General features: G+C 42.1%; 1 protein-coding gene across 2 annotated transcripts in view; it reads left to right on the forward strand.

Moving 5' to 3' along the window:
* Positions 1–2,103: 2,103 nt before the first annotated feature.
* TXNRD1 (thioredoxin reductase 1) overlaps positions 2,104–13,732 on the forward strand; it is a 47,794-nt gene continuing 36,165 nt past the window's right edge. Inside the window, exon 1 of one of the 2 annotated variants that reach the window (XM_042793109.1) lies at positions 2,104–2,124. Coding sequence is in view for 1 of the 2 variants with exons in the window: in XM_042793110.1 (XP_042649044.1) it covers positions 8,967–9,015 (49 nt within the window). In the remaining variant the exon portion in view is untranslated. Of the gene's footprint in view, positions 2,125–8,963; positions 9,016–13,732 lie in introns of those variants that run through there. The other variant, XM_042793110.1, reaches the window with a different exon arrangement.

The following is a 13,732-nucleotide window of genomic DNA, read 5'->3' on the forward strand; positions in this document are numbered from 1 at the left end:
TTGAAGGCAGCCAAAGACATTGCACACATCTGCCATGAACACATGTGTATGTGCAATCTCTACAATGGAACTAACAGAAATAATTCTGGTTTGTGCAGTTCTTACCAACCTGCAGTCGTTCTTCATTACTTGAGGGTCTTAGGTATTTTAGATAAACTGGTATGAAACTTGTGTTTCACAACAGCCTCTGCTAGCATTCTTCTCGTTAATACCTGATAAATACAGTACGTTCCTCTCCTAGCTTTCTGCCGGCATTTGGATTTAAACAAAGCAAAGCTCAATGAACCTTACACATTTCCACTTGGTTTCACATAATAACATTAGTTTCCTATGTTTTGATATATCATAAAGATTCGGATTCACTCAAAATGTCCGTGTATTTGGGTTGTTTTGAGTTTAAATTGAAACATCGAATGAGACAAGTTTTGCATGGCTTCAGGTTTTTACTGCAAATGCTATATGCAGCTTGATTCTGCCTCCTGGGTACTGTGAGCAGTAATTAGTTACTTCTTTTAAAATGCCTGGAAGATGGAAAGTAATGCAAGAACATTCACTAACTTTGGGATCTTAGGGAATGCATTTTCCTCTTTATCTATTTTATAGCTTGTGTTTGCTAAATACAATACCATGACAATACACTACTCATCTTGCTGTGCAGTTTTAAGATACTTGGATGGATTCTTCCATCTCAGCCCAGAATTTCACAAGTGAGTAGAAGGATGAATGCTGACCAGTGTGCAGGTTCCTCAGGGAACTGAGAAGACGATGCCCTTTTTCTGAGCAGCTAGTCGATACTTTGAATCTTTCCTTGAAAGCATGGCCCTCAAATCTTTCTACTGTGTATTTTTCAAACTTGGAAAAAAAAAAAATATTGCTTCTCCTGTGGCATTTTTGATGGCATTTATCAGTGTTGTATTGATGGAAAAACTACTTACCCACTTATTTTACTCAACGCTTTTCTTTAGAATGGCATGGTGGGAACAAATGTTCACTGTTACTGGTGACAGAACAGCACTCAGTGGTTAAACTTGTCAGCCAACTGAAGCCAGGGAATCCAAGCCAGCATTCCCTCTTACATTTTGTCTTGTGTTCCTCCATTAGTGACAATTTCTGTCACACATTTATCATGCCATCTTTAATTGGTTTATTATTTTAGCCATATGCTAAGTACATTCTCAAGCTCCATATATTTGCAGCACCATGTGTTCCATTCATACCGTATATCCTGAAGAGGTGTATTTCAACATGTCTGATCTCCATCTCCCCTCTGTAAAATATCAGGGGTGTCTTGTGTGAACCTTGATAAATCATCTAGTATAATGTTTGCTGGTTTGTTATCTAGCTGCTTATCAGTTACAAATGCCCCATCATGTCATTTAGATTTTATATTCTCCAGGTTCGCATATAATTTTTCCAGTCTACAGTATGTTTCTCATATTCTGTACCCAATCTACCTCTCCTTTTAGATCAGCTCAAATTCCAACTATACAAAAAGATGGGAAGAATGTTCAAGAGCAGGTGGAGTTAACTGCAGTAAGGTGTAAGGGAGAGTTTCGTGAGATTTTGATCTCTTTGGTGAGGTTGACATTTTGGGTCTGAAATTTTCAGTAAGAAAAACAGAATCTTCAGATATCTTCTGCTCTACTTAGTAGGTGTTAGCTAAGAAAGCTGTCAAAGGTGGGCAAGTATGCTTCTTTAAACCAGAACAGATATATCAGCCCGCTCCAAAATGTGCCTTAGTTGTGGTCTGCACTCTGACATTTGGAAAAGTATGTGTGTGAAACAAGATATTACAATTTTTGTAGAAATAGCATGGAGTGGTAGTGGGGGGTTCATTTAACATTCTCCAGAGTTCTCATTACTGTGAAATTCTGAGTGTAACAGACTGGAAATAGGTCTGTTGTCAAACTATGAACTCCATGGGACCTCAGGAATTTATTTTCATTCTTAACAGTGATCTTTCTAATGCTTGTTATGTCTTTTTTTTTTTTTTTTTTGTAGATTAGAGCATTCTTATTTGTGTTAGAAAATCCTAATTAAAAGACACTTGGAAGCTACTACAGAGCCAGGCAATGCTACGTGAAAAAAGACTGAATGCAGAAATCCAGAAGAAATTATCTACAGGTAATTAACCAAGTCACAGTACGATGAGATCAGATGGAATTAATTGAAATTCAGGACATTTTTATATTTCCAAGGATCAGTAGCTCTCAGTTGTGTTAAAAAATTCTTTAGCTACCCAAGTGTACCTTGCTTTTAGCTAGTATTACCCCTTTAGCAGTAACATTTCCTCCACACTTGGAAGGAACTAGGTGCTCGGGTGGCCTTCATGCTGTGTGGTCCCACAGCTCTGAAAAGGAGTAACATACAGGGTCTGTACTGTGACAGTGCGCCTGAGAGGCAGAGCTATAGTAGTAGCCAGCTTTGACACCCACACCATGAGGACCAAAGGATGTGTTCATTCACAGCAGACTGATGTCCAGCCAAAAGGGGGGCTGGGCAGAGTGTGATGCTGAAATTACTACATCTCATTTGGGAAGTATGGGCCAAAGAGCAAGGTGCAAGGTTGGATTCAATCCCCAGGTCTCCTGCACGCTTCTTGTATGACTTTGGGAAAGCTACTTTAAATCCAGGCCATCAGCTTTCAATTGAGAGGTGCATAAATACCTTTGAAAGTCTGAATTTTAATCACATTGTGCCTCAGTTCCCCATCTGTTGAGTCAGTAGTAATATTACTTTCCTACTTTGAGCTGAACTGTGAATGGCTTTGATACTAGGAGAACAGGAGAGGGAAGAGTACCACAGGTAACAAATGACAAGTGAAGCCATTTCCTGAAGACTTCTTGCGACTGAGCTCCTATGTGCATTCTTTAATAAGAGCTCAACTCATTTTTCAGCCTTTTCCTTGCTGCTGCTCAAGTGCCCTCCTTTCACAAGACATACAGAAATGTAGTATGTTGAGACATATTCCACTCAGTAAATTTGGTTAAACTTGGCCAATGTTTCAAAAGTTCTTGGGGGAGCTAAGACAGATAGGCTGTGCATGAATGCCTAGGTCTTGTTCCCTTAGATAAAAGAAAAATCAACTTAATGTTTTCACCAGTGGAACAGGTAGTCAAGCAACTAGATCCAAAGATACTGCTTGAAGTTTAGATGTGCTAGTTAATCTCAGCCAGGTGGGGTTAAATGTGGCTAGCAGCAATCCCTTTGAAATGTACCTGGAGCAGAACTGGCTTGTAATCAGGTAATGTATATGTTAAAGCATGTCTAAAACGTCAAATATAAACATTCCACAAGAGCAACAAAGAACTTCAAAGTACACATGCAAGATGATGGTCCAGACAGAACCATTTGAAGATTTGGAAGAGATCTTGGCAGAAGACTCTTACTTGTCCATGAAAAATACAGCAAAAGTTGGAGGTGAAACTATAGCAATATCCTCTCTGCTTTGTTTTCAACAAAGCAATGCCACCGTTTTGAGATGCAATCTGACAGGGGCCTTGCTTTATACATTCCTGGATAAAAACATTTGCATTGGTTTTGGCTCTTTTCAAAACACAGGGGAAAAATCAGTTCTCATTTTAAATAGAAAAGGATGAAATCAGTTAGCTTTTTCAAACCTTATGACAAGTAATACAAAGTATAAAATGAAAAACCTAAGTAGCTCTAGTAAAACTTAACTTCGTTTTTTGTAGTTAAATTTATGACACATTTGCAAGTGTCAGTCACGTGGGTTTATTTGTTATGATTGGCATTCAGCTGCATTCTATGGTTATGTTTTGGGTTTTCTCATATTATCAGCTACACGTGGGACCGAAATCTCTCAGTAGCATAAGTACGGTGAAAGATGTCTTACTTAATTCTGCTGTACAAGAGGACAAGCAGCTGCTTAATGGCTGTGCAGTGAAACCCGACATCTCCCATGGGTGGGGAAGCTGGGTTCCATTACAGCTCTGGTTTGGGTACTGCAGAGTTTGCTCAGAAGGCAGGTCAGATGAAGATGGGAAGTGAGAAGGTGTGGACTGTTGCCCAGTTCATTTCTGATTACAAAGTTAGTTCTGAAAGCCGTGAGACTGTCGGTGCTGACATACTGGCGTTACAGAGTAGGGTCTCGGGAGGGTTCCAGAACTAAGTTTTGCTCTGTATCATGAAAATTTCTTTCCATAAAGCCTGTGTTCTCACATTTTGTCCGTATGGTTGAATTGCACAATGGTAATAGATTGGATCACTTAGTTTTGCTTGGTGTAACTGGAGGAATTCAAGACTTTCCGGGAAGTATCAGAGGTTTCCAGAGGCTGTGGCACTTGCCAGTATTTGTAGTTTCCTTCCCGTGGAGGTGATTATGTGGGATTCCAAACTGCACTGATTCAAAGGCCTGAGTACATTAGCACTGTGTCAGTGGCATGACTAAAACAAAATTGTTCTCTTAGAATCTGGTGCACTGGGTGGATCTTAACTGTGTCCCTTAACTGTCACTAAGATACCGAGAGACATTTGCAGTGTAGGCAGAGACATAGATTCTTCTGTCAACTTAAACATGAAAGCTGGAATTCTTCCCACTCGAATTTGTCCAAACTAGGGGCTAGGGATAGGCCCACTCTTTAGAAGTGCCTGTCTTTGGAAGGATGAGTTACCATCTGGACATGCCTGTCTTTCTCTGTTGGCTACAGAAGGAGCTTAGATCAAGAGCTTATACGAGAGGCCAAACTTTTAGGTGCCTGATGTAAGGTAAGATGAATCTAAGTTTGCAAAAAGGACTGGTAGTATTTTGTAGCAGGACAGCTGGGAAGGAGAACTGAGAGTGCTGTACAGCTAGTGAATGATGAGGACACCTTGACCTTGGCTGGCCAGAAGCTTTGGGAGCAGCAAACAGGAATGTAGAAAAACAAGATAAGGATGCTGAGCTTTGTCTGAAGAAAATGTGCAAGGCTACAGTTAATGGAAAACATCTGGCCATTTCTTAAACAGTGGAAAGTTTTCTGCCTTGAGCTAAAAGTGTATAAGATGTTGTGCTTGTGCTTGTAAGGTTTAATTAACCAATAGGCTTAGGATAGCAGTAACTGACTTGTAGCCAATGAGTTGTCTGGTGTATTAGGGACAGAGGGTAATGACCAATCAAATGTTGACAAGTATTGTTAGGGTCTGTATAATTGTAGAAGAATTGTTGACGATAAACGACTTCGGCAATGACTTCAGCCATGACTTCGACTTCAACTTTGATTTCAACTCCGAACTCTCGACTTCTTGCTTACATCCATCCAGAGTCCTGTCTCTCAATCACCATCAGTGTTTCAATTACATTAATACTCTGAAAATGCAAGGACTGTGTCAGCTTTAATAGTGCTAATATTTAGGTGGTTTTGCATTCAACACCAAGAATTCTGTACTTTATAAGAAGGTGGCACTGTGGGCTCTTCATTTACTGAGACAGCCGTCCTCCCAGTTTATATATAGAAGGAATATATAGAAATCTTTGTGGGAACAGAAATTCTAATATTATTTTAATGATCACTCTTATAATAGCCACAGGGAGCTGGGAATCAATTTTATCTCAGAAACAACTGAGGGACTGGCCCCATTAATGTACATTTAGATTATCACAGCTCTGCTACAGCGTTCTTCAGCAGCAATCACGCACCAAATACATTTGCTATAAAATATCTTCGGTGAGATTTCAAGACAGCAAAACACCTTACATTTCATCTTTATAAAGAACATTATCAGTTAATGCAATTAATATCTTTATTAATAATTCAGGTATTTTATAGACTTTTTACACATCAACTGAATGTATTGCATCTGATCTCTTAATCCCAACACTGGTACCTTATGCAGTCTATGCCTTATCATAGTCCAGTATTGAAAACAGGGTGCAATGTGACCAGTTTTCAAGACTTTCCTTTGTTCTACAGATATTTCTAATGAGACAGTCTTTGCTGTCTTGCTTCTTAACACAGCAGTTCTGAATTTTCATGTAGATGGAACTAATGGACAAACCCAAATCATATCTAAATCACTGCTTTGGTATCGGACTGAAATAGGCTTTCCGTCTCCCAGTGACTTCAGTACGTAGACTTATCCCTGAATCCAACAGGGCTTTATGCTAGTATCTGATTCAAGGAGATATTACAGGATCCAGGGTGTCCTTCAGCTGTATGATCCTGAAGACTGCTCTGCTATGTGTGTCCTTGCTACTGGAAAAGGACAACATGAATATTACTTATGAGGGGAACAGCAGCAGAAATTGAAAAGTCAAGTGTTTTCTAAACACAGAGGAAGATGAAGCTTCTCTCCCAAAGACTCTAAACAGGGAGAGAAAAGCAAAGACTGTCAAAAAAGTATGTAACACACAGACAAGGCATCAGGAGATCACATTATTAACAACTGGAATATACAGCATTTTTCTTCCATCCTCTCCCTTCTACTTTCCATTCTTCTCATCATAATATTCTGCTTGCATTACGGTGGGCCAACACTGGATTTCGTGTATGTGTGCAGTTCAGTTGACTAAGAATAAATTATAAGATAAATGGATCTACTTGGCTTTTGATAAGCCTCATAAAAAGTGTAATTTCTAGGCAAATTTTAAATAAAAAGAGGGCAGATAGATACTTTTTGGATCTTTTGAAAAATATTTTGAACACTGTAAGAGCAAACAAAAGAACCTCTGTGGAGAAGCACACAAACAAAGTAAAGTGGGTAAAACTGGAGAGAGGATGATCTGGCAAGATAATAAATCAGCCAGAAGGAAAGAGTTTTATAGGACCTTGGAGCTCATCACAACCTGTGATTCAGGAGGAAGCACGAAGCCTGTGGAAAAAAGGGAAAGGAGTCATCTTTTAAGAGGCCAAGATCAGGAGTGGTCTAATTAAAATCAGAGTTAAGAAACATAAGTTACCAGGTTGTACATTGAATGGCCTGAAGGCAGTATTTTGAGGAGTTGCAATAACTAATGTAAAAGGTGATGTGGGCCAGTAAAACTGTAAGAAGAAGCAACAGATTTGGAGGAGTAGGGTAAAGAAAATGAAAATGAATGCTAGTCTTCAGGTGCAGCTTCAAGATTCTGTTCTGCAGGGAGAGACACCTTGTTTACTCTGCTTATTTAAAACTTGTAAGTGATCTTGGATAATGTTGATTTTTGAATGGACTGGTTTTCAAACTTATGAAACATCTCAGACTAGAACTTCATCTTTTCCATTGCTTCAGTGCATCTTCACCACAGCCACATCTTTTCTTAATGAAAGGAAGTGTAATTAGAACATAACTGCAAAACAATAAGCAAAATTAAACATTATGAACAATTTAAAGGAGAGTTACAGCACTCTGAGGTGTTTTTTTAAACTTGATTTTTCTCAAATTGACTGAATTGCCAGCTGGTAGTCCCATTTAATGAAAATATTAAGATGGGGTTTGGTGGAATAGAGTTCCTTCCCTAAGCTTGTTCAGCAAATTATTTTAATAACTTTATCTCTGAAGCTATAACAATCCCTGAATGCCTGTAACAGTTATTATCCTCATTATTGTAATATTTTTTGCTATTATATCTATATTGAAGACATAATTTCTAAAATCACAGTGATCATTCCCACAGTGAGTTCAGAGACTTTTTTCCACTTATAGTCTTAAGTTTGGTTATCTTTTCTTTGGTATTAGGAACTCCAGCTGACACTAGAGATATCACTGCAGAGTAGAAGATTAATACAGCAACAGAAATAGGAATTGCTGACATCCTTGATGCAAAAAAGCTGAGGACGGGGAGGCAATGCCTCTTAAACCTCAACACTCAAAGTTATTATCCTATTTTCGTTCTTTCCTTTCTTTTGGTCCTTTGCTGTTGCTCGTTATTACTTTTGCAGCAGAGTACTGAGAGCCAGCGTGGTTGGGGTCCTGTACTAAAAGCGTTAATGACATTTACATTTTACACTAGCGTGAGTGACTTATGCAGGACCACGGAGCAGCCCTGTGGTCGTGTTAGGAACTGGACTAATTGCTCGCGAGCCCTCAGCATGCCATTTCATTGCTGGGCATCAGCATTACAGCAGCCTTCACGCTCATTCAGCGTAGAGCCCAGTAGTCAATCCGTGCAACTCAAAAGAAGATCCATCCCCCCAAAACATTAGCGGTTGGTTTAGTCTCTTTTTAAAAACTTTCAAACAGATGTCAGCATTTGCTGTAAATGAGAATACGGATCAGGTAAATTGCCACGTTTGGTGTAACAAATCCCAGGCTTCCACGTGAGGAGTGAAGAAAGCTCAGACGGGAGCTGACAGTAACAGCAGACATTTGTGAGAGGGTTTTGTGAGTGTTTTTGTAGGGTCATGGCTTTCATCCTACCCTGTCATGGTTTATGCCAGAAATCCTTCATGGCAGGCACTCCCCTTGCTGCATATTCGTGCGAAAGCCACCACACTGGGGCCACGACCTGGGCAGCTCTTTAAGATAACGATGCCAAATAATGCCCAGAGCCCAGAAGGCAGCACTGGGATAAGCCTCATCTGACTTTCTGCCTCGCACAGTCAGTCGTTCAGTTAAGAGTGTCTTCTTTGTATATATGTATTTCTTAGCATACACGGTTAATTGTGAGGAAAAATTATTTCTAGATCACCTCATGAATGCTCTTCTGACACCAGCATCACAGCTGGCAGGTCCGCTTGGCGGCGGGGGACCGGCAGCCGCCTTCCCCCGGCCGCCCCGCCGGGAGGCTCAAACCCCTGGCCCGTCCGGCTGGCCGCCTCACGGAGGAAAAGCTGGAAACACGGCGGGAGAACTCACGGGTGAAACTCGCCCTCTCCCCACCCGCGGGCCAAGCCCGGCCCGGCCGCCTCGGCCCGCGCGGCGCCGGGGGCCGCCAGGGGTCGCGCCAGCCCCGGGGCTGCGGTTGCGACCGGAGCCGGGTGGGGGGCGGCGGGGCCGGGCCGGGCCGGGCCGGGCCGGGGCGGGGGGCGGCGGAAGGGGCGGCCGCGGCCATGGGCAGCGGCCTGCGGAAGAGCCAAGCGGGGCGGCGGCGGGCGGCAGGTAGGCAGCTGCAGGCCGGCCAGCCAGCTCGGCGGGCGGGCAGCTGCGTGGTAGCGCTTCGCACCGGGGAGGGGGGGGGCTCCGGGTGCGGGAGGGGCGGTCGGGTTAAAAAAAAAAAAAAAAAAAAAAAATCAAAGTAACTTGGTTTCCCGCTAAAACATCCGGGAGGTCGGAGCAGGGCCGGACCTCCCTCCCCGGCTGCCGGCCAGGCTGTTGCGGAGGGTCGGCTGGGCGCGGGAGCACAACGCGAGCGTACCTTCAGCTGGTGTGACCGCAGATGCGGCCGCGCGTGGGGGTTCCACGTTCCCCAACGCGCCCTCCGAGGCTCGGTTTTTGTCCTGAGCTTAACCTGTACGCGGGGCTGTGCAGGTGGCGGCGGGGCTGGGCCGGGCTGCGGGCACCGCCTCGCCGGGGGGGGCCGGGTGCGGGGCCCGGGCCCGCGGGGTGCAGGCAGCGGGGTCCCGGGGCTGGCGTGGCCGGGCGCTGCCGGAGGGGGGAAGGTTTGGAGTTAGAGGGGGGGCGAGGGGCTTTCTGGTCCGCGGAGGGCATCGCTGTCTAGCAGGGTGGAGGCTTGTTGCCGCGACAGCCGTGGGGAAGTTTGTGTTTCGGCTGTCCGCTTTGAACCTCTCCGGAGTCGGAACTTCAGGCTCTCATGCTCCTCGGACACAGTACTAACTGTGCTCTCGTTGTGGCTATGAAACCCGAGAAAAAACCCAAACAAACAAAACCGGACCAAACAAAAAAAACTCCACACAAACAACAAAAAACAAAAAAACCCCAACCAACCAAACAAAAAAAAAGACAAAACAAAAACAAAAAAAAAAAGAGAAATAATGAGCTTGAAGTAATAAATGCCTGAAAATTAACCTATGCTCACATCTGGTGATGTACAGCAGTTCTGCATAAATGAAAAAGCCCTCTTGGGATGTGGCTTTGCATTGAGCATCAACTACTGAAAGAGTGTTTTCAGGTCTACCAAATCCTCAGGAAAGGGGTCTGTTTTCAGAGATATTTTTATATAGGCAATAATTTGAGAGCATTGAAGCTAAAGCACCTTGGTAGCTTTAAGGTATTATATTTTAAGTCTTATTAGGCAGAATGGAAATTGTTGGAAACTTGGCAAACAAAGGATAAAGATGCCTGTGCAGTAAGAGTTTGCGTAAGGTGGGAGCACAGTGTGAGTTGGCAAATGCAAATAAGAGGTTTATAACATTTAAAACTCATGAAATAGGCTTATCACTATGGCTCCATATTGCATAGTATCTTTCCATTATACCAACACAAAATCCTCCAGTCTGAGTCAAAAGCCTGGCACTGGAAGCACTGGATGTTCCTTGATGTTAACAGGAAGGACTGGGAAAAAAAGGCTCTCAAACCACTGTCAAGAGAGTCCAGTTGTCCTTGTGCTTTGAGGGCAGTGCGGTGCCCTGAGACCAGTTAGGGTTAACCCACAACAGTTCCCTTACCTAATGCTGCCACTACCACTTTATGATTTGGAAATTTCCGATTTAGCTTTAAATCAGTTACTGGAAGCTGGGCTGGTGTGGTAGCACAGAATCTGGGGCAAAGTAAACTGCTAGGGAGTTATACCCAAACCTGGTTCCTCTGGATGACGATGTATCTGCTGACACAAACTCAGAAATTAAGCCTGCATCTTAATGAGCTTTTTCAGCCTTGTGAAGCTGAGTCATTTAGGCTAAATGAACATATTGTTTGGTCTTCAGTTCATGTGCTCTGCTGTATCTTTGTTTTTTCAATTTAAGACATTACTACTCCCTGCTGCCCATTCTGTGGCTCTGGCGCTGCCTTGAAGTAATTCCCCAGGGAAGTTGGTTTAAATTGTGACATCAAGGTTTATATTTCAGCATCTAGGCAGCTTTGCTTCTGGGATGGTCATGTACCAGTGGACTATTACCTGAAACCCAACATTGATTTCCTGAAGGAACAAGTTAAAGCTTTTAATATCCATCAAGGACAAGAGATGAAGGGAGTTGCGGGTGCTATCAAAGAGGTTAAATAGAAGATTAAAACCAAATAATTACAGAAATGCAAGGATAGATACATAATTTACTTTAAAATGGAAACATAATTTAAATAAGCTAATTACTTATTGTTTAACTAAAACATGAACAATCTTAAATGAACCCTTTTCTATAGTTACTTATACCAAGGCAGTAGGGTTTCTTTATATCTACATACGTCTCTTGGACAAGACTTATTTAAACTTATATGTGTAGTAGGAGGAAGAAATTGGGCCATTCCCATCTGTAAGAATTTGTTAATTGCTCTCTGGATCTATTCCCACCCTGCCATCATTTTGTCAATGGGAATAAATTCAGTGTTGTTAATTCACTGTGAGATCTAAGGTTGTTTAAAAAAGCAAGCAGTAGCATGCTGGCAACGAGCAGAATTGGAAGGGACAATGGTGGCTAGCACAGGAAAAAGTAAAAACATTAAGATAGAGTGCTTATATATATTTTGTATAACACAGCTATTAAATACATTCTCTTGTCCTTAGCTTGTGCTTTCAAAAAGGTTATCCTACGATCTTCAAATAGCATTCAGTTTACTTTAGCAATTGCATTTTGCATATGCAGAATTTGTAACATTTTGTGGGTGTAAAGGTATGAAAACTGGAAATAACTCAGAAGATAACGATTTTCCTGGTTGTTTTTGTTAATTTATCTCTTCACTGCTTTAGTTTTCTGTGTTACAAACATGCATTTTACTGCTGAAAGGATTAATGAGAGAAAGGAAAGCTATACAATAAGGGGTTAAACTTATACATGTCAGAATTAAGATAGCCTGGATTACAGCTTTTGCTTTATAAAACATATTGCTTTTTTCTGTGGGACTCTACCTTGGTATCACCTCAAGTGCTGCTGATTTTTTTACCCCAGATCCTCATGCTAGGTGAATTTGATGAGCGGCTGTGTTTTCAGCTCAGTTTGACTTTCATGTAAGTTGAAGTTGCTTAGCTCCTTTTGGGACCAGGCGCTTGGGACACAGCACACACTCACTGGTGGTCCTGGAAAGTTACAGGAGATTTGGAATGAAATTTGAGTTGAATTCTACAAAGTGAATTCACAATGTATTGTTAAAGTAATAGCTCCTCAATTTTAGTGCTAATATAAGAGCCTCTGAATACTGTGAGATAGAATAACAGAGAATCCACTTTGGTGTTCCTAGATCTGTGCTGGAGTACAAACACCGATGGTGATTAAGTTGCATTGACGTTTACATGGGATGAGTGTGTGAGTAATGAGGCCCCAGATACTTTAATTTTTGCAGCATTTCCTGCAAATGTTTTGACCATGTATTTTACGTGTGAACTGCTCAGGTGTAACAATAGCAGATGTGTCATAGCACTCTTTGTGGAGAAGAAGAGAGTGGACGACTCCTGGAAGTGGCGTCGTGGTTGCCCATGTTCTTCCTCTGCCCGGTGTTAACAGTTACGCCATCCCCTTGGTGTCTGCCATGAACAGGAACAGTGCTTAGCCCTCACAGTGTATGGTTACTAGTCCCCTTTTTTCCAGTCCATTGTTGAAGTTTCTCTGTTTTCAAGACTTCCTTGGAGATAAAACTTCACCGCTTGCTCCTGTCTGAACGTTGTTCCTCCATTAAGCCCATCTTGGACATCGTTTGGTAGGGTGTCTTGCTATCATTTTGGTTGTGCTCACAGAAAACAAACCAAATACCAGACAAAAATCATGCACTATGGCTTATTCAGTATGCTGAATTGATAACTTACTCTCCTTTTTCCAGTGGTTTAAAGTGAGTGCATTTTACCACTGCTGTCTCCTGAGAAAGTTCTGCCTTTGATGCCTCCTTTGTTTTTGATATCTGTTTTTTGATACCTGCCTGTTGTAATGCAGCTGCCTTCAGTCTGTAGCATCTTGACTCATGTATTTCCTGTGAAATAATTTTCCAGCGCTTGTTCATGTTTTCCTCCTTCATACTTTTCAATAACTCCCTTTTTTGAATGTGGTGTCTTCCTCACAGAGCCATCCTCTAGCTTGCCAAGCTATATCTGATCACATCTCTGATTTCCTCGTCTTCAGTTTGGTTTTACCTTCTCTTCCCAAAAGCTCACAGCTGTTGCTTTCCTTAGCATATTGCTTTTCCTGTAGGTACTCTTTGTGCCATGTGCTGTTGATTATGTAGTTGCACTCATTTATGGTAAACCCTGTGGAACTGTGCGACCCCCTGTAATTTTTGGCTGTTACAACACTATCTGACTTAGCACTTTTGCTTGCATAAAAGAAATACAAATGCAAAGGGAGGAAGTAAAGCCTGCAAATACTCCTATTTCCATAGAAAATAATAGTAGCTCAGTCTGGTGTAGCCTTAGCTTTTTGTAAGAATCTGCTAATGAACTGATTTTATGTAGTGAACTGAGATATCATGTCATTTAATCGTCTATGTTAGCAAACTTACCTGTTTTACTTGTTGAGTCAGCTGCTCAGAGAAGAAAGTGTTGTTTGGCACAGTCACCTCGCCTGTGTCCTGGCGTTGCATCCCCAGTATGGTGGGAAGGAAGCTCTTCATTTCCTTAACTCCTCCACTGTTTGCACAGCCTGACACAAAGCAAGCGCATCTCTCTAATTCTAGCTCACAGAAGTGTAACGTATTTACTGTTTTCCACCCATCTTTCACAACTGTTTCCAGCTAGACCTCTGTCAGAAAATGCGTGCATCAGATTGGTTTGTCATATCAC

Source organism: Tyto alba, unplaced genomic scaffold (genome assembly GCF_018691265.1).
Source record: "Tyto alba isolate M040663 unplaced genomic scaffold, T.alba_DEE_v4.0 Super-Scaffold_2, whole genome shotgun sequence".
In the NCBI taxonomy this organism is placed as follows: domain Eukaryota; kingdom Metazoa; phylum Chordata; class Aves; order Strigiformes; family Tytonidae; genus Tyto; species Tyto alba.